The 23,080-nt window shown below is 39.5% G+C and overlaps 1 protein-coding gene and 1 long non-coding RNA gene across 4 annotated transcripts; one reads left to right on the top strand and one right to left on the bottom strand.

Annotated features, from left to right (window-relative positions):
* Nucleotides 1-910: 910 nt before the first annotated feature.
* NEK2 (NIMA related kinase 2) lies at nt 911-9,645 on the bottom strand. Of its 3 annotated transcripts, none has more exons than XM_015623415.2 (10): nt 9,480-9,645; nt 9,079-9,296; nt 7,813-8,050; nt 7,014-7,096; nt 6,633-6,759; nt 5,654-5,873; nt 4,650-4,704; nt 4,497-4,567; nt 3,582-3,629; nt 911-2,058 (listed from the first exon to the last, which is right to left on the bottom strand). In XM_015623415.2, the coding sequence occupies exons 1-10, from the start codon at nt 9,573-9,575 to the stop codon at nt 1,832-1,834; spliced, it is 1,383 nt and encodes a 460-aa protein (XP_015478901.1). In that variant the 5' UTR covers nt 9,576-9,645; the 3' UTR covers nt 911-1,831. The 3 variants fall into 3 exon arrangements, with proteins under 3 accessions (XP_015478901.1, XP_015478902.1, XP_015478903.1); XM_015623416.2 differs by having other exon boundaries at nt 5,663-5,873; XM_015623417.3 differs by lacking the exon at nt 3,582-3,629 and having other exon boundaries at nt 9,480-9,644.
* Nucleotides 9,646-9,784: 139 nt separating this feature from the next.
* On the top strand, nt 9,785-22,554 carry LOC107201896. Its single transcript, XR_001520466.1, has 3 exons — nt 9,785-9,924; nt 14,532-14,644; nt 22,174-22,554. It is a non-coding gene; the product is annotated as an uncharacterized LOC107201896 (long non-coding RNA).
* The last annotated feature ends 526 nt before the right edge of the window (nt 22,555-23,080 follow it).

Here is a 23,080-nt window from a genome sequence, read left to right as displayed (position 1 = left end):
TGTGAGCTCTGAGGCACCTGATCTAGAGAAGTGTCCCTGTTCATGGCAGTGAGGTTGGAAGCAGATGAACTCTAAAGTCCCTTCCAACCCAAACCATTTTGTGACGCTATGAATATAGAATTTCATGAATCAGTATTATTTTCTTGGCTACTTGTTTTCCTCCTTTCACTGACACCTGAGTTTTACAGACAAAACATTCTTGAATCCTTTGTATTTTTTCCGATTGTACTAACACCACTGTGCATCTCACCCTTTAATGTTTTATGGGTTAAGCCATAAAGATCCATGAAGGCCAGAACTGCATAGCAGTGCAATGCGGTGATTGAGGCACAGAACAGAAAAACCTGAGTGAGCAAACATGGTGACAAAGCAGGGATTTACCCTTCACATACGTGTGAGAAGCTTCAGAAATATGATGGAATGCAGAGGAAAGCTGCACTGATCCACATGGCACATTCCCACCACACCTAGTGCTGGGGAATGACCACCAAAACGTTGTTAGTTTTAGATCAGCAAACAAAACAGTGATGTCTAATTCTTTTAAGCAAAGGTTGTGGTGAAAACAGCAACCACTCTGCAAGCAAATGTTAAGTTCTGCTGGTTGTTAAGAATCTGCTAGAGCATATTGTTGTTGGGTTACACAAGTACTTCTTTCCTGCAAATCAGAATGACTGAGCTTGGAAGAGACCCTTAAGATATCTACTATGTCAAATTAAATTGATGTTTCAATGAAGATTCTTTTATGAACTAAAAACCATCTAGAATACCTCCTCAGATAACATTCATAGCCCAATAAGCAAAGAGATGTTTTGAAAACAAGCTGTTTTCCAAGAATGTATGTTTTATGACATTTCAATCCAGAAAGAAAAAAAAAATCTTCATATAAAACATATGCCAGTTTCAAAGGATATTTTAAAATTCATTGAGTCTAAGTTTATGAAACTTACACCACCTTAAGTGAGCAACTCCTACACCAGCAGGGAATTGTAAAGGGTAAGATGGAGATACCTCCTAAGCTTCAAGAAAATAAGGTTTTACTATTTAAAGGACAACTGCCCCACCCCAAAACACAGATGCTAATATGCTGTATAGTGTCCCATCCTAGACAGCAGTCTCAGGGGATCAGTTTATAATACAGTTTCAAGGCAAGGCAAAGAAGTTGTTATTTCAAATGCCATACCCTGATGCAGGTCCTGTAGGAGGATGGACAAAGCATTCAGCTGCTCAGGCAGGAAAGGAATATAAACCCAGAAATTACATTATTTTGACCCATCCCACTCATTAGTCAAAACATAACATTAAAAGTAACCTGCTTTGATAAGTCACTTACTTAGTAGGAAGAGATGCATAAAATCTTTGTGCTTTTTTGCTATAAAATATTTACAATTGCAGAAAAGAAGGCACTGTTTTCCCACATATACAGAATATCGCTTCCTTTATCAACAACTGTGCATTACATACAGCATCATTTTAACCTATAGACTATGAATCTCTGTACATTTTCCACCTGAAAAGTTTTCCACATCAGATTTTAAACAAATAATTTATATAAATTCATTCTTTATATTTTCAGAAATGTATGGTAAACAGGAGGACCAAAATATTTTTCTTTACGAATACAATTAATTCAGTTTGTTTTATTTGGTATCAAAAGTACCTATTTTCATCATAGAGCATCTTATGCATTTATCATAAACTACCTATCATAAACTAAGAGTTTGTACAACTGTAAAAATAATTCTTCATTAGGTTCTAGCTTAAGAGAGGGAGGCACAAGTATCTGCCTATACATTTAATCTTCTTTTCAAAGATAAATATATCTGTTACAGTTTCAACGCATGCCCAAGATTTGTCTGCTCTTTAGTTGATAGTTTTTTTCCAGTTCAGCCAGTGCTTGAGCTCGTAGATTTGCAGCATATAGACGACTTTTGAGATCAGAGTTTTTCCCTTTGGAAAGGAAATAGTTTTCCATATTATGAGGAGACACAGCTTTCTCTTCACTTCCATCAAGGAGTGAGTTCTTCTTGGTTGTAGAAAGGGGAAGCAGGAGTGCGTTATCTTAAGAAATCAAAAAGTACTGCATTAGTGCATCTTCCAGCATTTATTGCCTTTAACCCTGGTGCCCATTTTGTCATCTACCTATGGCTCTAAGTGATCTAATTAAATGCATCTCAAGTATTAGCAACAATTCTTTTCTATTTTTTGAGGGGAAAAAAATTTGAAAACAAGCCTTTTAAATTATGGTGGCTAAAGGACATATGTCAGAGTAGCTTTTAGGGTGCACCTCCCAATCCCTAAGGAAAGATTAGTTGATTCAGAAGAAAAGACATGATATTTCTTCTTAAGGACAGGAATTAAAAAAAAAGTAACATAAGCCAATTTCAAAAGAAAATGCAGAATGAATTTTCAGCTTCTCAGCTTAATTTTTTTGAAAAACCTTGCCTTTGCATCCTTTCCAGTGGTCTTTGTATTTTACCCACATTGTTCCAACTCTATCCTTATAATAAGTCACTGGGGTACAAAATTAGGCTCTGACTTGATGGGTAATGAGTTTAGATGTATTAAAAATTAATAAGCTACTTTCACTGCAGCCTCTAGAACAGGAATTTTCGTAGTGTGTCCTACAGCGTGCCACTATCAAAAGGCAGTTACTGACTCAAGAGTAGAACAACTGCCATCCAAAGCTTTTGTAACACCTGAGTTGCCTCACATAAGAGCCAACTTCACAAGGCCCAACTTAAGGTGTGATTTTTATTTAATCAAAGGTCTAACTATTCTAATCTTAACACTGAAGCCTTAATTGTCAATTTATTAGGCTATAGCAAGAATGCAGTAAGCATAAAAGAGCAAGAAGGAATTTAAAAAGCAAGGAGGAATTAAAAAAGCCAGCAAATATTTCAGCATTGTTTAGCTTCATTACTGTAAATCAGATCTGTTTTAACATTAAATGGTTCACTAAGAAAAATCCCTGCAAAAACAGGGTCGTGTCTAGGACAATGTCTTAAAAACCAGGATTTTTTGTATTACATTTTACTGTAAAAGAGAACCACTCAATAGACTTCTCCTAGAAGTCAGGGATCTAAGAGATGTGTGAGATGCAGTCCAGTAATATTTGAGCAACTGAAAATGCAAGCAAGCAATCTTGGTACCACTATTGGAGAAACATTCCATTTGTATGAGAATAGGCATAATTTTAGACAGTGTTACAAGAGAACCATAGAATGAAATGGAAGAGCAGCAAGTCACATGCTCTACAGATAGTTTTTACAAACCTTGCCCTATGTTCACTTTGCATTATCTAGCTTGAGGTATTAACCATCCAAAATGGTTTTGCCTATCTTCAAAAACTAATATGGTAGGGTCAAAATATCATGCAAATGGATGGGAAATGCAGAAGAGAACAGAAGTCAGAGCTAAAGCTCATTTGCCTTCAGTCATCCAATTTTAGATGCAACATCAGAAAGCCAAAAGCAAGTTTGTTCTCAAATTCTTTAATGTGTTGATGTCAGACAAGATGCTGAGAGACGGGTGGAATTCTCAATGTTGACAGAAATGTTATAAACTGCTCAAGGAGCACTTACTTTCTAGGGACATTTTACTTGTGTCCTTTCCTGCTCTGATAGGCAGTTCTTGAAAAAAAAAAAAAAGCTACTTCAGTTTTATTTGGTTGGGAGGCAGGGACATGCTTATCCTGCTTTATCAGACCAAAACTAAATGAAGAGTGTTACTGCATGTTAAAGAGTGTTCACATGGCTTTGTTCCAGAGCATGACTTCTGACCCATCCCTTCACTATTCCTACCACTTTTTTAAAAGGCATTTAGATACTTGAATATTATTTTTAGTAATAAAATATGGAAGTAATTAACAGATGATACCCTTATGATAGCAAAGGCTGAACAACCAAGGGCAAAGTGAGTATAAAATACTACAGTAAAACAGCCTGTACTAGAGGCAGTCAGGAAGTATTTTAGTACATTTCCAAATATGAGTTTCTTTATAATAGCAATGTGTATTCTTCATAGTTTATATGATGCACCCACCACTCACAGCTGGGTTCCTTGCAACAAATAATATTTCCCACGTTAAAGCTTTTGGGGGTTTAATGAAAGCTGAATTTATTAGAAACATGCAATTTTATTAGAATTAATTAAATTAAAGATCTGTAAAAAGACATCCATACATAAAATAAGTGCAGCTCTGAGAAAGGTTTGGGTTACAAGGAGGCACTTCCCTTAGCTCACCACAACAACCTAACCTCCCAGACAGCACAAGACTGCAGTGCAAACAGTGCTAACACAGACTTTTGGCTGAGCATCACTCATTAAGTCCTTTTGCAAAGCGGAAAATCAAAAGTCTTTTCTCAACCGTGCAGGCATAACTGGGCTTTGCCGTGCCCCAAGGGGACTGTGCCGAGCATGCTGAGCACCAGGGACTTTCTTCAGTTCACACCAGCCTACATGGACCTTTGCAAGTGCTTTCTTGCGTATTTGCATACCTGGACCTTCCGCACACGTTACCTCCCGCTGCTCCTTGTGGAGATTGTACCTCTTCAGCAGGTTTTCAGCTCTGGTTGGGGAAGAGAAGTTTAAGCTTTTTGTTGTAAGACTGTAGAGTTTCTAATACAGACTACTATAGGTTAGTAAGATACCTAGAAAGTTTGTCCTCTGCCAGTCTCTCCCGAACACAGAGCTCCCGTTCTCTCTCTGGAAGTAGAAATACGGTAGTATGCAGTGTGAACATGTAAATGGTAGAGTGACTGTGCATGGTAGGCTTCTGTTACAGGGAAAGACAGCAGTAATAGCCAGTCAGATGCACCCACACTTCTGATTCTATGGCTCTAAACAAAGGTAACTGCTGTGTAGATACATCTTCATCAATGCACTAATCAAGCACTGACAAGTACTCTGAAATGCCAGGCACACTTCTGCCCCAAACTCTGACACATCTGCAACATAACAGATAGATAGCAACTTTCTATTATGCACATTAACTCGTGGCACACATGACAACAGATTTAAATATTTATATACCAGATATTATAATTCAGCTATGATTAAACACTGCTCACAACAGTAGCAGCTGTTATTCAGGTTCATACACATGGCTAAAAACTGTATTGCAGAGAGACTACTGCATATGCAGAGAGATATTTTATGTAGGCAGGAAATGCCAGCACCTGAGGACCAGCCATCTACAGACACAAGTAAGCTACCTGTGGGGGTACAGCTTTTATAAAAGCAGTTGACAGTTTACTCAGATTTTTTTTTCCTCCAGCATCAGACTCACCATAGGTTACATGTTAGTATAGGCAATTTTTACTTGCACAGTAGGTGAAAAGCAACCTACACTGCACAGTGCAGACCCTATGTTTCTGCATACTTCCCTAACTGCCACTCATGTTCAATAATCTTCCACAAACCAGACTTCCATATACAAACTGCCAATTCTATCTTAGTAACTTAAAACAGAAGCTAGTATAGCAGAGTAAGCCCTGAGCATTCTTGGTTTGGTCATTAGACAATTCTAGTGGTAAATGCAGGACTACAGTATCCTAGTGCATTAAAATGAGGGTTGTGAAAACTTTCTACTTTTTCCTCCTCCCACTGAATCAGAATCCCACTGCCACCCCCTTCCCAAAATGGAATAGCATACGCTCCAGACGTTGTTCTCTCTCTTTAATGGCTTGCTCTCGCTCCTGTAATTGTTGCTCCTTCCGTTTCAGCTCGTTCACTGCAACATCTGAGTACTGCTGCCTTTCTGGCTCCCGTGGTCTCAAGCCTCTTCTATCAAAATTCTGTTTTAGTTCTTCTGTCACCACATTTTCTATCAAGGGGCGCTGCAGAATATCTTCAACAGAAGGTCGGCAGTAATCCTAAAGGAAACACATTACCAACATGTTCCATCTGTAAAAAGAAACATTAAGGCCAGAGGTTCCCAAGCAAGACCAGCTGAGGTGCTACAAAGCAAAGGAGAGATTGGAGAAAACTGGAGTTAGGAAGCAGTAGCACAACCAGATGATAAAAGCTAAGGGAGGAGGCCATTACCAGCCTCCAAATCCAGAGCTGCAAGTCTGTCTCCCAGCACAGGGACCCTCTTCTTGCAGGATCAGAAGGGGGTGGGTGAGCCTGGAGAGGCAGCTGTCAGCAGATTCCTCAGCTAATACTCTGCTGAACAATCCATACCTGCTGGAAGCTTGGGTGCTTACTGCAGCTCTGTTGTCCCATGCCATGTTCTTCTCAGCACCCCCACAGCAGCCATGGGGGGGAACAAGCTATACATTAGCCATATAAAGCAAACCCCAAAATGAAGACAAAATAGCCCCTTTCAGCTTCCAAACACGCTGGAACCATCTTAATGCTGAAATTCTAAGACCTCAATAAGCATGCAGTCAGGAAATCCCATGTAAGCTAATACTGAGGCAGCCTTTTGGCATCGTGTGACCCTGGCATGACACCTGAGCTGCTGCCTTTGATGGACTCCAAGCATAACTCCTTCCTCTACAAGTGACACTGCCAGTGACAAGGTGATAACAACCACTGCTTCAGATTGGTTTGTTTCATAATTGAGAAGGAAAACTAGTATTTCAGTACTAGCTCAAATTACAGCTGGAAAATTAGTAATTGGTTCTTACCTTTACATTCAGCATCTCCTTGAGAAGGTCATTCAGCTCATCTGAGTAACGATATGGTATTCGCCTGAACCTCCCTTCCTTTATCTTTTCTGCCAGCTCCTTTTGGTTGTAAGCCGTAAATGGAGGCCTGAAGAAGAAATTTTTTCTTGGATTCTTTCACTAGTTTTACAAGGCTTATTTTCAGAAAAAAAAAAAAGTATCAGACTACGAAGAAGCCCTGCAGTCAAGGTTTGTTTTGACTACCCAATGTCAAGACAAATAGAGAAATAAAAATCTAGGACTAGTCTCTGAAACCTTTAAGCTTTCATCTACAAAAAATATAATCACACCTACATTAGCAGTTATATGTTTCCACGTTTGTTATCATACCACCATACTTACGAAAGAGCACATAATTCATACACGAGACATCCCAGCGACCAGATGTCAGATTTTTCATTGTATGACATGTAGTTCATTTGTTCCTAAAGAAATAGAACAATCTTAGGTTTATTAACAAAGACATGGTTTCACTATTGCAGGATAATCAGCTACTATTTAAACCTGAAATAAACCATTATATACTGGAACAACTTCTGATGTTCTAATATTCCATCTTAATTAATATCAATATCTACTCTTACTAGAAGGATTTTAACTATTTGTGGCAGTACTACACTGTAGAAGATTGAAGTGTTCCACCCATCTTTAATTGATGCAACTCTGTGTGGGAAAGTTTTATGTTGACTGACAAGAAGTGCCCTGTATCAGGGAATAAGTCATTCCTGCTCATTTCCACTACAAATTAAAATCCTATCATTAGGAGGTAATTTAATAAGCTCCTTACCTTAACAGTATGAAGCATAAAAGCTCTCTAACTTCCCTGCTCCTTTTCAATGTACAATATCGAAAACAATAAACAATATTCTCCAACAACTCTAATGTCCCCAGAACAAAACTTATACAGTGAAGAGCAACTGTAATTAAAAGGAAATTGATTGTGTGGGGAAGAAAGGAGATGAAAATAACTGCAAAATAACCTTGTCTCCAGAACATATGTACTCTATGAAAAAAGTCACCTGTGTTTAAGGCAAATAAGGCTTCATTAAAACCTCCCCAATATCCATGGACTCTGAGAGCAACACAGCACACCTTGGAGGGGCGAAGGGGAAGATAACGTATCATAAGAAGGAGGTCTTACAGGAGACATGTAGTATGGAGTGCCAACAAACGTTGTGGCAAATTTGGTGTCATGGTGTAATATCCTAGCCAGTCCAAAATCTCCAAGTTTCACATTCTGTTTGCCATCTAGAAAGACGTTTGCTGGTTTCAGGTCACGGTGCACAGTAACTCCACCATCGCTCCGTCTGTGACACTCCTTCAAGGCCAATGTTAATTGAGTCAACACTCTGAGAACAAAGTTTTCATCCAAAAAATGCCTGAAAAATGAACACATCATTTAATGGATTTTCTGAGCACACATCAGTTTGATTAGTCTCTGCCAGTTTTAGTTCCATAACTTTTTAATACTACTATCATAAAACACCACTGAAATAACCACTACCAGCAACAAGCATCTATGTATTCTACTTTTTAAATTGATTTTTTTTAAAAAAAAGTCACAACAAATATGTTAGAAGACACTGAAGCTTTAATTTCAGAATCCCTGCAGTATTTCTTTTCTCCCCAAACCATCTAACAAACACATAGCATTTTCACTACTTACAACACAAATATCAATTTGATGTTTTTGTAATGAGATGTGCCCCTCTGATCACTTAAGATAACAACACACTGCCACCTATTAATCATGAGCAACTAGCCATTGCTAAAACACAAAACACAGCTGATTTTTTTAATACAAACTTCCTTAAATGAAAACATTGATGCTGGCAAGCAGCTGCAGAACTGTTTTAGACTACCCCCACAAAGTAAAAGAGGTGTTGTCATGTATCTGTTTGATCTAAGAATGTGAAAACTAACATTATACTTAAGTAGGATACTAAGTCTAAGATTAGACCAAGGTGAAGCCTTATCAACTTGATGTCTCTCCAAACTTTATATATAGGCAGATAAAATAGTTTTTCACATTGTGTTCCAGGGTCTCAGGAGTCTTACTCATGGGGAAGGCCAGAACCCACAGAACAAGCTGCCTGTCAAAAAGAGCTGTGACCTCCTGGTTTATGTTCTCAACCCCTATTCGTAGCCAGAAACCCCTCAAAAGCTTCTGCCTCACAGGAGAGCTCTGGGTTTTTTACTACTTCAGCACCAACATCCAATCCGGTGATGCCTTCACTAGCACAGTTCCCATCACTGTTGTAACCTTGTACAAAACCTCTCACATTTGAGAAGGGTTGTTGGGTCCAAGGAGTTAAACCGGAAACTGTTCAGAAGTTACAAAGTAATTTTCCCTTCCCTCTGGACTGTACAGGACATTTGGAATGCGCCACCAGCACATTTCACATGCCTTTCTTTCGCGCACTTGGCGATCAAGCCGGCCAGGTCTCCCCCATCGCAGTACTCCATGACGATGTACAGGGTGGTGCTGCTCCTGTCAATGATGCGATCGTAGTAGCGCACGATGTTCGGGTGCCGCAGCTCCCTCAGCAAGTTCACCTCCGACACGAGCATCTGCTTCTCCGACTCCGTCATCGCGCCATAGTCCAGCTCCTTCCATACCAAGATCTGCGGAGGCAGAAACATCCTGGGGAGTGACTGGGACACTCCCCAGGATGCCGGGGCCGTGCAGGGGGAAGAAGGGCTGCCACAGCCGCTCCCTCGCGTGTCGCGGAGAGCCGCCACCAGCGGGCAGGGACGCACGGCAGCAGCAAAGCTGCGCTACCCCCACCGCCGCCTCCTTCTCCTCACCTTGCCGTCGGCCTTACGGCGCACCTTACGGCACTTCCCGTAAGAGCCGGCGCCGATGGTGAGCAGCACCTCGTAGTCGTCGGGGCGGCCGGGCATGGCGGGCAGCGCAGGGACCCCGCCGGGCCGCGCAGGCCCCTACGCTCGCGCCGCGCCGTTCAAACGCACCGCCCCGCCCGCCCATTGGCCGCGCCGCCCGCGCGCCCCGCCCGCCCATTGGCTGCGCCGCCGTAAACAGCGTCCGCGAGGCCCGGCGGGTACGGCCGTTACCGCCGGGGGCGGGGCCTGCGCCCATCGCGAGATCGGGACGGGGCCGCCCCCCGCCCCGCCCCGCCCGGGGCTGAGGGAGACCGCCTCCGCAGGGTGTCCTACTGTTTCCCTTGCTTTTCCCCGGCTTTTCCCCTTTGTCTTCTCTTCTTCCTGATTAAACAAATCACCGGGCCTGCAGGTATCAGTATCAACTCACATATTCAGAGCTTCTAGGAAGGGGCGGGTTTTTGCCATTAAAAATAACAGTCATCACCTATCCTGAAATGCTTACATCTATTGGATAGAATGCCAGAAAGCTGGAACGTCTTAGCAGAGTTTTTTGCTATTCAGAAATGCTAAGATAACCTTAAGCTGTTTAAAATTATGTAAATCTAGTCTGGATTTATTGCAGTGTACAGCTTCTTCGTGAGGGGAAGAGTAGGGGTAGACGCTGATCTCTTCTCTGTGGTGACAGTGACAGGACCCTAGGGAATGCCCTGAAGCTTGGATATTAGAAGTTGGATATTAGAAGTTGGATTTAGTTGGATATTAGAAGGTTCTGCACCCAGAGGGTGGCTGGGCACTGACACAGGCTCCCTAGGGAGGTGGTCACAGCACCAGCCTGACAGAGCTCAAGAAGTATTTGGACAGTGCTGTCATGCACATGGTGTGACCCTGGGGATGTCCTGTGCAGGGCCAGGAGTTGGACTCAATGATCCTTGTGGGTCTCTTCCAACTCACCACGTTCTGTGAAAATCGTCCTTTAAAACCAGTGCAAAAAATTTCTCATAGTTATTTAAAAAATCACTCATGAAAAACTATCAAAGTCATGGAAGCTCTCCTGTCCCACCACATAGGAATACCCATGCTACATCATGCAGAAAACAAAAAAATATAATGGCTTAAAACATAAAATTTGGAAACAGCAAACTGTGGGTCCACATCCAAACGCTGAGCCAGCAAATACTGTGGTTACATGAAATGCCACTGAGTAACACCGCAAGATACTAATGTCATTATATACATTTTAAGAACAATATAGTGTATTTTCTAGCATTATTTATGATAAGGAATGAGGCCAAGCTGCAATTCTGCATTCAATTTAATCTCTATCCATGTAGTAGCAGCTGTGACTGAAACAGGACCTCCTTCAGCAAAGCATTATAACATAATAATATAAAATCATCATGGCCTGGGGTGGAAGGGACCCTGAAAATCATCTTGTTCCAACCCCCTGCCATGGGCAGGGACACCTTTCCTGAATCAGGTGTGAAAAGGAACAGTAGTATGTCCTGACCTAGAAATTTAGCAACAGGACAGAGTAGCTCCTCATTTTGCATCTCCACATGGTCTCAAATATTTCCCAGTTTTGTTTCGGCTTTGAAATAGGTTTGAGTAGGTGTCATGCTATGGCTGAATACTTATGAAATATTCTTCTATTAGTCTTCAGAAAAATTGAAACCTTTACTTTTATCATCAGGAGGCACAAAAACTCCTGCTGTCCATTATAAAAATTTTATAGACTTCTATCTGTGGAGAATGTATTACCATTACAGGGAAAAATGAGCAAATGGATTCTACAATGTAAAGACATTTCAGCTTTGTAATTAATGAGTAACAGGGTGATCTAAAGGGTTTGTGTTTATTACTGATTTCAATTACCTTGAAAGAAAATCCTCACCTGCACCATTAGCATAGTGAATAAATTATGGCACTACACAATAAAAATGACAGGCAGTACAGTATGTATTATTCAGGCTGTAAGCTTCATTACTGGTTTCAAATATCTCCATTTCAAACTTCTGTACTTTCAAATTAGCAAAAGGTCATCGTGCATTCCCACTGCTATCAATGGGAGCCTTTCTATTTATATTTCAAAAGAAATATATTAGGATTTCAATACTATATTTTGTCTAGGGATGTCTGAAACGTTTCTTTAGAAATGTTGGTTTGAATCAGAGAAATGTCAAAATTTCATGCTTCAAAAGCCAGCAGCAGAGTCATTTTATTTTTTTATTATACTTATTAAGGGCTGGATAATTTTGAGAAAAATGCATTTCTAAAAGTGGTCATTACAATTTTTAACAGGCCCTCCATTTTCTTTCTTTCTGATTTTCACACTTATAAAAATTATAAGAATTTTTTTCCTTTTATATATGGACAAGTGAACCCAGACATGAATAATTCCAAAAATACATATAAAGTTTGAAATGGGGGCTTCTTTTTTCATGTATTGTGTTTTAAATTCTGGTCTCTAGTTCAGGAGCAGCTCTCAGATTTCTAGTCCTGAAAATACATGTGCTGACTTCAGGCCCTCAAAAACCACCAAATAGTTATCAATAACATATTTATAATTATATAATAATATTGTTATATTATATTATATATATAATATATAATGATAAATATGGTGTATAAAATATATTGTTACATATAATATATAATATATTATTATATGCAATATATAATGTATTATATATAATGTGTAATAATCTATAATATATATTAACAATATGATAATATAATACTACTGTATTATTAATTATAATATTACTGACTTTAACAACAAAATCATACACAGGATCAATAAAAACATATAAAATACCAGGATATTAGAGAGAAACACTCTAAAAAATACCAGAGGATAAAATTTCCCCCTATTGCTTTGTGAGAGAAACAACATGTTAATTGAAGAAATTCTGCACAACACAGCCATGGACAGGACAGCAAAGGAGCAAAATTTAGCAGCATTAATTATAGTACTTGTGACCATGCTATTTTTCATCTTTTGTGATGTTTGAATTCAAAGGTGAGTGAGATTCCAAGAGCAATGTGTGCAGCAAGGCAAGCTCCACTGAGGGAGTTTGTTGCAGTAGCTGTACCTTGAATGTTTTGCATTTCAAACCATCCAGGTGAGGAAAACAAAACCCACCTGAAATAAATTCATCAGCAGGTCAAGTCTTTACACAAAGGACTGTAAAATTGACAAGCTAAGAGGATAGGAATCAATGAGGAAGAGACTGACGAGAAAAGACACATTTTTACATTCAGAGGGGAGCATATGAATTGTACTAACTCCAGGTTTTTTATTATCCATTCCTTATGTTCTGTAAAGTAATATTTAAGTACAGTGCACAGCTGAACATTTTGAAAGCATGCAATTACTTAGCTCTCTTTCCTGTAATGAAACCAACAGCCCTATATGTTATATATGTCTTCATATATATGCTAATTTTCAAAATAGTATTCATTAACCTTAAGAACAGAAAGTGCTTGAATTGATCTTTAAGGCCACTATTTAAACTTAATTTAAACTGATTAAAGACTGGTTATTCAATGTGTATAAAACTTCAAAAGTGAAATTACAGAGTGTACTGAAATCCTTAATAAGTCAAAATTTAAAGAATTGGAATTGTCTCTAAGGAAGGGTTCTAGTATGATAATCCATGATTTCTGTTGGCTTACTAAGTTCTTCCTAGGAAAGCGGACAAGTTTAGGATCTGTGCCTCAATTTATCCTCTTTTGAAAGGGAAACCTTCCAGATTAAAATTCATATCTAGGAGCTCTCAAAATCCTCAAAAAATGCTTTAAGTGATACAGTAAGTAAATATTTTGCTGACTTGAGCTGCCTGATTTTTTAAAAAGCAACAATATTGGAGTTTCTTATTGTGGAACAGCCAGTCTCAAATGTTTTCCCATTAATTCATTTGTACTTACAATCCCCTCAAATATATTGGGAGAAAGTTTTTCAAGTGTAGCCATCACCAGATTTCCGTGCACCATGATTGTCCCAGATATTTTCATTACCAGCTCAGTCACTATTTCTTTAACTCCCAATGTCTACAAACCCATGTAGATATAATCCCAGTAATACGATTCCTCCCTACCTTGTTTCTCCTGTGGGAGAAAAATGCACAGAATTCACATTAAAGTTGCATCATGAGCAATGATGGCAGAATCTCTTCCAGGTTCTCTCCCAGGTCATCACACCTGCAAAACGATGTGCAGCTCCAGCTTTCCCTGACTGCAGCATCTTTCTTGGAAAGGATGGTCCTAAGGCAGTGTGGTACTGTGGGGAGCCTCTGGGAACATAGCAAATGTAGTCACCTACCTTTGCTGGGAGCTCTAACAAGTGTCCTGGGGCAAGAGGCCTTCATTTTCAATCACATGGTGATAAAGTTGAAAATACTGACATAAAAAATTATTGGAAGAAAGAAGTGGCTTGAGATTGTGAAATATTTTTTTAAGATTTGAAATGTTGTGCTGATTATCCTGTCACCAAAATTCTGAGATAAATTGTAGCCAGGGAAATGTTAGGAATTGTGACAGCTTGGGAAAATCACTGACATTTTATGCACTCTGTGCAGTATTTTGCCTTTTACATTTTTAACAAAATTATGTACTTAGCTAAGGACTATTCTCCTTGCTTCCACAAGTGGCAGAGCAGTGTCAGGGAGACTGTCACCAGGGTTTTATTTGCTTCCAGTAAACAAAGACTGATATTCATCCTTCTGTTACTCTGCCTCTCAGAGTCCTCTGGTTAAAGAGTATTTTCCACTCTGCTGTCTCTCTTATTAAGCTTTGAAATAAATTGTTGTATGCATCAGTGGAAGGCTTTATAAATAAAAGAGAGAATTACAAGAGTAGGAGGAACAAAAATGAAAGAAAGCTTTCTGGCATTTTTATGTTGACAACCTATGTTTTCAGGAAAGTATATAGTAAATGAAGCACTTACACTGCATAAAAATCCACAAAAACTCTGTGGGTTTCCTAAATCAAAATGTTTTTAAATCAAAAATTTGTCAGGTGCCTCAGTAGTGTGCAGAAAATTGTGCTGTGAAAGGCCAGTGTCCACAAAGGAGACAGAGGAGCCCTGCAAGAATCTGTGTCACCTTGCCTTGCCTTGCACTCAGGAAAGGGTAAGCTACAGTTGTAACAATCAGATTGTGAGACCACTTCAGATGGCAAGGATTTGTATCTGTGGACTCAAAGTCACAGGGGAATCTGGGCTGCTTGTTTCTTAAGTCTGACATTCTGTTTTGCAGTCAGTGACTTTTAAGGTGGGAGAGGGAAGAAGAATTTCTTACACATTTTTTGTTTGAGTGTATAAATAACGACATTTTAATATATGTGAATATAGTAATTATTTTTTTTCAGTTATGTTGAGGACTGTGAGATCCATGGAACAAGGGATTCTCTCCTAAACTCAGGGACTGACAAAATATAGGGACAGAACAAGGGGAAGTGGCTTTAAATTGAAAAAAGGCAAGTTTGGAACAGCTATTGGGAAGATATTCTTCAGTGTGGCAGTGGTGAGGCACTGGCACAGGCTGCCCAGAGAAGCTGTGGATGCCCCATCCCTGGATGTGTTCAAGGCCAGGATGGATGGAGCTCTGAGCAACCTGATCTAATGAAAGGTGTCCCTGCCCATGTCAGGGGAGGTTGGAACTGAATGATCTTTAAGCCCCCTTCCAACTCAAACAATTCTGTGATTCTGTCAGGATTGTTTGGGTGAGTCACACCAAGCTCACAAGCCACAAGTTCAGCACCGTCAGTACAGGGACATTTGGTCAGAGCTCTCGGTTACATCCCCTGCTCTCTCAGGTGAATTCCCCAAAGGGACCTTGGCACCTCCATTATGAATAGAGGAAGAAGTATATCCTCTGCACGAGTCAGTGGCAGTGACACCAAGTGTGCACACTAAATGTGCATCCTTGTGTCTGCTGGCAAGAGAAACTGAAGTGCTTTAGCAGTGCTGATACAAGGCTTCTGGTCACCCGCAAGAGGAATGGGGCAGCTTGTCCTTCTCTGAGCCACCTTCAGTCTGTGAACTCAGGAGACATTCCTACCATGGTGACACAATAGTTCAGATTATATTTTGCTGGTCTCTTTGTCAAAACATATTTTGTTTGATTTTTTGTGCTTTCTGTGGGAACTGTTTGACAATGACAGCTGGCTAGGAAGACTTAAAGTGGTGCATAGGATCTTAGGGAGCAAAGTTGGAGACTATGGCAAATGAGCCCCGTCAGTACATCAGTCAGTTTGGAGCCTTCACAGAAGAGCTGTGACAGCTGACTATAAAGGAGACTTTCTCTTTTGCAGCTATATTTGCTGCTTTTTATGCTGGCTTCACAGTTAACCAAGATTTCTCTATCCTTTTTCATGTCCTTTTTCCATACCTTTTTTTTTTTTTTTTTTTTAAATTTCAGTTTAATTGCAGTGTCTCTGGGTTTCTAAGACTTTGTGGTTTGTACCATACTAGGAGACTTTCTGGGTCAGAAGACCAATCTCAGCTTTATCACACTTCAGTGCTGTATGTGGTAAAAATTCCTAAAACCATAAGTGAAAAAACAAAACAAAAAATCCCCACTTATCAGATAAAGCCAAGGAAAAAAATTGGATTTACAGTCTGCTTCTGCTGAAGGTTTCATTTCTCCTATATGTGCAATTAAATATTCAAATAACTTGTTGAAAATTGATATAATTATTTCTAATTATTCTTGGTTAGAGTCCTAGAATTACGTGATTACATCTAGATGCATGCAGTATATGTATATTTCCTCCTAGATGAGGAGGAAATGTAATTTTATTTTTCAGTTTATTCATTTTTACTAGCTAAAAAGATTCACAAAGTTTAATTTTCATGATCCTAAAAGAGGTTTGCTGAACTTACCTTTATTACATTTCTTTTTGTAAGTTAAGTAGTAAAACCTCTGCAGTTATGGAGACAAATTTTACTGTTTGGGGTTTTTTTTTAATATTTAGGAAGATTAAAAAACACCTTAGAGTTGTGTGATTGATATGCAAGTAATGTGAGTGTGTGTTTCCTTTCTACAAAATCAAGCCTGTAGTGTTGAGTAGGTTATTCCTAGGAGAATATAACCATTGGAGAAGCAGCAGTTAAATCAAAGTTAGTTTGTTTCTATTCCATCTCAGTCTTTGCCCATCTTTTGTGATACCAATTTGAATTTCACATTTCCTTCTACAGTAAATTCAGCTGTGTTCTTATGATTGTCTAGCATAGGTGCTTAATCAATTTCAATATGTATCAGATAAGCATCTGAACTTGATGATTTATTTTTTTTTGACATCTTTATTAAATGCCATGGCAATGGGTCTGATTGTGCTACAGCAGAGAGTAGTGTAGGCTAGGACTGACTGCTGAAGTGAGATCACTCTGCAAGCAAAATGCAAAATTGATTGTAAAGGTCTTTAGTTAAGACCATGTTTATTAAAAACATGCATTGAGTTTACTGGTGTTGTGTCTAAGAGAATTCTATCTTCTTACATGAGTGAATGCTACATCTAAACAAAATAGGTCCTGTCTACCAGCAGCTTGCACAATTGGGTAAATTCCTGCTGAAGCAGGCAGAAGCTCCCTGCCAGTTTAAGTCCAGGTTGGAAGTATCTTTTTAGGAAATGGGTATATGCTCTGATGCCATAGGTTCACCAAAAGAACAGTGAGGAAGATTTCAGCATGCTGGAAAATAGGGGCATGACCTCTGGTGGCAGAGGAAAGTTATGTGCAGATTTTAATGCTCAGAGCAATGAAACCTCAGCTGGAAAGCACTTTCTGCAATGAGGCTTCTCACTTACTCATGCTATCCAAGAAGATAAAGCATCCATTTCTGAAATATCCTCTTTAAGTTACTGAAGAACCTCAGGCACAAATTTTAAAGCCTGATCTATTGAGAAACCTCATCAAGCCCAAATCACATCAATACCATTACCCTTTTTCCCATCTAAACTACAGCAACCACTGTCAGACATAGCAAAAAGTGTCTCTGAAGTAAGGCAAACTACAGAAACACAAATCTGTAATTTATGTATGGCCATTAAATAACAATGGAAGAGAGTTCCACCTTCTTTTGGCACAATTTTCCAAAATCTTCAATACAAAGCAGCCCAAACTTAACGAGACACTGTTCCTGTCCTGATGTAGCTGAAGATGAGAAATGTTCCCAATAACCCCAGTGAAAGAGGCTGCACAGGAGGAGCCAGACGGGAAGACAGCAAGAACCTCTCCTCTTATTGTAAAGTCATCTAACAGTGTTGTTTCAGAAATTTTGAAGTCACTCACCAATACCAAGAATAAGGATTATAAGAATATGTTAATACTTTCATCTCTTAGTCCTACTGGGAGAGCAACTGGAAATTCCTGTCTTTAAGGGAGATGCTCCGATGATCTATAATGGTCAAGTCTGCCTTCTATATGTAATGAGGCATGAAGATTTTTCAGCAGAAATTAAAATTTCTGGCCACCACTTATTGCTTATGAAGACCATGGTTTGGCTTGTTCCATGTAGTTCTATCTGTAATCTAACTTTCAAAGTTCCACATCCACTGCTATCAAGGGAGGATGCTGTGAAACAGAACATAAAATGTCTTACAACATGTTCTACCTGCACACACCAGAAGAAGGCATCAAATGAAACACATTTCTCTTCACACAGGATGACTGCCATCTCTCAGCCCCAAAACTGGTCATATATTTTAGTATTTAAAGAAAACAATGCCAGCAGAGACACAGTGTGATCCCCTATTCCTATTCTGTTTGGACAACGGCAGAGTTTAGTCCTCATCAGTCCTACATTTTTCTTACTTAGTAGCAAAAGGGGAAGAGAAAATGGTGCTCATCTATTGCAAATAGAATACCCATGTGGTTTTTGGTAGCAGATACTGAAGGAATGGGTTTTCATACCAGACATCTCAAATAGCAGTGCTTCATTTAATTGTGCACTGGCCATAATACATGGTCAGATTTTGCAATGTTAAAGGTGACCAGTGTGAGATAGATGGGCTAGGGACAGTATTTTCCATGTAGTAAGATCCATAAATAGTTGTAGTAGTGTTTTAACAGAGACACCTGTCACTGTTGGTACTCTTGACAATGCAAGTATATGATATCCTATAGCTCCTTGTAAAAACATACAGAAACCTCATAACAATCCTTTGCTTTGAGGAATGAATAAACTGTTAAGCCAAGAATATCAGTTATATCTGATGCAACTGAACATTAGGAAAATAAAGGCCATGTGTAGAAGAGGATGAGGAGACAGAATTTTTTTTCAGAAAGCAAATATTCTGGTATATAGTGCATAATAGTGCAGGACTCCATGGTGTCCCTGAGTTCAAATTAAAAGAAACTGGCTTCCCGATTTTCAACAAGGAAGATTTGAATTTTGGAGCTGCTGTACAAGTGTAATACCCATACCTTTAGTGAGGATCTTAGTATGTGGGTTTCCCAATGACAATAACAAAAAAATGGTTTTGAAAACAAGACAGTTCAAATGGAAGCATCTGGAGTGATATTTTCTACTGCAAAGGTTTAAAAGCTGGTGCTTTCTTTGCATAAACTGATTTTTTTTTTGTTTGTTTGTTTCCCTGTGGAAATATACCTTAACTGATCATATCACCTATATATATCTCAGTCTCTATGTCTCTTGCTGTCCTACAAATTCCAATAAAATAACTTAGCAGACAGGGAAGAAACATCTCAAAGTGTTCAACTATATTATTATACCAGAGTTCAAATGGATGACAATGATGATGATGGTGATGGTGGGTGGGTTCACTGCTGAAAGACCTTGATTATTGTGTACTCTTGAGGCACTAGTGAATTTAACTATGAGATACAAATCCTCAGGAATATGAACTTCATTAGCTCCACTGTTTCCTGAACTACATGTGTTATCGATCTGTGGTATTTTATTCTCAAACAAAACTGAAATCAGTTCTACTGGTATTGCAGTAAGGTGATTACAGTGAGTAAGTGCTTTCATGTGGAGAAAATGCGTGGTACTTACAAGCTTTTTAGACAAATGGAGAAAGGTGCAACACAAACTGATTTTTGGAAGATGAAATCAGACAGATTAGAGGGAAAGGTACAGATTTTTAACTGAGCAAGTAAATTGAGGAGCAGACAACCAATGTAACGTTCTCTGATTTTTTAATGCTTACTGATCAGGACAGTGTTTCTTTTTGAAAGATAAACTTTAACCAAAGTTGTATCTATATTAGCAGGGTAAAATCTCATCAGAAAGTTAAGACAGATGGCAGCATTTTTCTTTCTGGTTTAAACTTTATGAGCAAGTAAGAGGTGGGCAGTGGGGCTTGTAGGGACACTGTCATTAATGGAAATAACAGAAGGGAAATAACTTGGCTGCATATAACTCTTTAAGGAACTCACTGCCTCATCACATCCCTTCTGTAAGGCAGGGCCCATCTATGTCTCTAGAACATTTACATTTGACAGATACATTTTAGCAAATTTTGCTTTCATGCTCATGTATGTTTAAATATTTTCATCTGTTCTGATTTGAAACAATCAGCAAACACTGTGGTTAGACAGAAGTATTTAAAGAGCAAGGTGGCCACCGTTCTTTTTTCTCACAATTTTTAAACTTTATTTCTGTAGGAGGCTTTCAGGAAGGCACTTAATGACATCAATATGACCTCTTGCCTAGGCAGCACCAGCTTCTGAGTGTAACTCATTATGGAAAAGACAGACACAATACATTCAGATTAACAGGAGAAAGCAGAGAGACAGCAATTGCAGGACTGGTACAGCCAATACGCTTATGAAAGCTTGTCCTTTGCTTCACACTTTGTTTAAATAGAACTACCTTGAGAATGAAATGTCAAGACCAAAAGTATATACATATATATATATATAATTTTATTTATTTATTTATTTATTTATTTCTGCAAAAAAATATTTGTTTGCCTTTAGTGGCAGTAATTTAGGCTGTCTCTTAAATCTAGCACAGCCCTTTACTGAAGGACTCTCCAATACTCACAGTGTATTTGCCTTTTCTGTATTTCACCCATGATCCTGAATGCCATCCTGTAGCAAGAGCCTGATTTTTCCCCTCGGAGCCCACACTGGTGTGCTGACTAGACACTCATTACCCTCACTGCAGAGGAGAGGTGTGAAGCTGTGACTGGGAAACCAGGCTCAGAGCACTTCAGTGAGTGAGCTAAGGACACCTATGATCAGAGACAGGGGACCTTTTGCAGTTCCTGTGTAGCCACAGGCAGCAGGCAGGCTCAGCACTAAGGTCACAGCACTGTGGCTCGTGGTGCCTATCACAACATGAGACTCAGCTGCTGGTGGCAGCACAGGAAGTTCAAGGCTAATCTTCCAAGTGGAAGAGAAGAAACAGATTGTGATTTTCCAGGTCACTGAAGCTGTTCCTGTCATGTTGAAAGGGGAGTTATTCTGGCACTCAGCAAATCCAGCAACAGAAAATGTCAAAAGCTACCTGGAAATATCTGGGACCAGAGGGAGAAACTGCGGTATGGAAGATCTCAGGATTTTCTGGGGGAATTACCTGTCAGTTGGATTATTTGCCCTCAGTCTTGTGACAGCCAATAGGGGGTAAAAAAGTCACTGCAATAGAGGATAGTTCTGTATTTTTATGTTGCTATCTTTTGTCAGGCTTTCTTAGAAAGGCTGGACTACACTATCAGAAATTAGAGGCACCTCAGAGTGCTTAGGGAAAATGCCCAGTAGGAACAGAACTCAGTTACAGGTTATGGCTATGCTTCATTTGTCTGTGCACAGAGTGGACCCTCAAACAAAATGAGGACACCCATAAAATGAGCAGGACTGCCTAGAGAAGCTAAGTGCATCAGGAATGACTGAATTTTGAGTGAGGACAAGCTCCTAACATAACTAAACTGACACCAGTCCTTGTCATTAAGGGCTTAATGTTTGAGAGAACATTATGTCAGATTCATATGTGATTGTTACACCACATTCCAAACCCACTGCTAAGGATGACTGGAAAACATGAAAAGCAGTTCTGGTCTGGCTGACTGTGCCTTGAGCCAGCAGCACTCTGGGGTATGAACAACCACTTGCTGATGGTTTTGGTCTCATGGTGCTTGCCAAGGCTTTTCCTAAAGGACACCACAGATCTCCTTCCTGTGCCAAACAAACTCCACAGTAGGTACCTTCTGCAGTTTGAAGTGATACGTGACTGGCACTCCATCAGAAGATGACTTGATGGGAACTGTGGTTATTGTCACAATCCAACCTCTTTCCTACAAGTCACTGCAGCTTATGCAGAGTGGGGCACAGCAAAAAGTTTTTGCAAGACACGCAAGACGTTTATGTTTCCAGGGTAATAATTTCTGAAAGCTTCTGCAAAGCAGAGGGAGGAAGGGAGGAAGGGAGGGAGGAAGGATGTCCCTGTCCTTGGGAGAAATTCTTCCCCATTTAAGTAGTCTCATTGCTGGAAAAATTGATAAGTATTTCTTTTATCGGTATTATTTCATGGCCTGGCAGAGTCCCTTTAAATGCTGTCAGTAATTCTTCATTGCCCTTGCTGTCTGCCACCTCCAGAATACTCACCAGCAACTGCAGCTACCTATCAGCTACCTATCAGCTGTTACACAACCATCTGTGCAGCTTTTGATTATGTTTTGTTTTTTTTCCTTACAGATTGCTACCATCCTTCTGGAAAGAGAGAAGGGAACAGACTGTTATAGTAATGCTACACTGTAGGGTGATACATTGTAGCTACTGTATACATGAGACAGTTTAGGGTAATGGCTGCTGACACCTCAGGCAGTCTACAGTCCCCAAAAGTCTGTAAAATTAGGGTGATTACAATTATTGTGGTATGTGACAAACAAATACTTAAATCCATGGAGAACTGCTCTTTCTGAATGTGAAATCTGATTTCTGTGATACCTCATTCAGTTTTGGAGGGGCTGAAACTCAGAATCTGAGACTATTTTGCTTCCATTTTGGTGCTTTCAGTATCATCTTGTATTTATCTTGGAGCCTGGAAATCTTTAATAAAATCCAGATTGGAACGAATTTTGTTGATCACATTGATCTGTAATTGCCCTCTCTTTCTCTACTTAAAAACAGAAAGAAAACATTATTTGTATTGTTGAGTAAAACTAATTTCAAAAACCCTGATTACTTCTGTCTAGCTTTCTGTTAGAAGTTTATCGCATCATTAAAAAGGATGAAGAGACATAACAGGCTCTGAGAATCAAAATTTGAGAGCAGTCATGCAGACCACTGATGAATTAAAGCAGAAGTAATAGGGGAATTTTCTAGAAAATAGATACAGAGTTTCAGTGAGAAAAAAATGCAACCCTGATGTAGGTTTGCAAAAATAGCATTTTTGTGGTCAAAAGTGGTCAAATGCATGTTTAGTTTCTTAGATAATTTGATTCACAGAATATTGGTTTGAATAAATACAGGGTTCCAAAGCTCTCTGGACCTGATTCCCCTTTGTCCTCAGGGAAGTACCCACATGGTGTAATCCTAGTGAAGACAGCAGCTTTGCCTGAGTCCCTGGGGCATGGTGCTCATCCCTCCGCACACAAGTGCA

This window comes from Parus major, chromosome 3 (assembly GCF_001522545.3).
Source record: "Parus major isolate Abel chromosome 3, Parus_major1.1, whole genome shotgun sequence".
NCBI lineage: Eukaryota > Metazoa > Chordata > Aves > Passeriformes > Paridae > Parus > Parus major.
The sequence above is the reverse complement of the archived record's forward strand: the minus strand, read 5'-3'. Positions and strand labels throughout refer to the sequence as shown.

Bases quoted from the DNA above. Each gene is read 5' to 3' on its own strand.
- NEK2 (XM_015623415.2), bottom strand. From the start codon at position 9,575: ATGCCCGGCCGCCCCGACGACTACGAGGTGCTGCTCACCATCGGCGCC. The intron at 5,874-6,632 runs GTAAGAACCAAT...TGTTTCCTTTAG, and splicing joins AGGAGATGCTGAATGTAAAG to GATTACTGCCGACCTTCTGT. The intron at 4,568-4,649 runs GTATCTTACTAA...TTCCCCAACCAG, and splicing joins GCAGAGGACAAACTTTCTAG to AGCTGAAAACCTGCTGAAGA.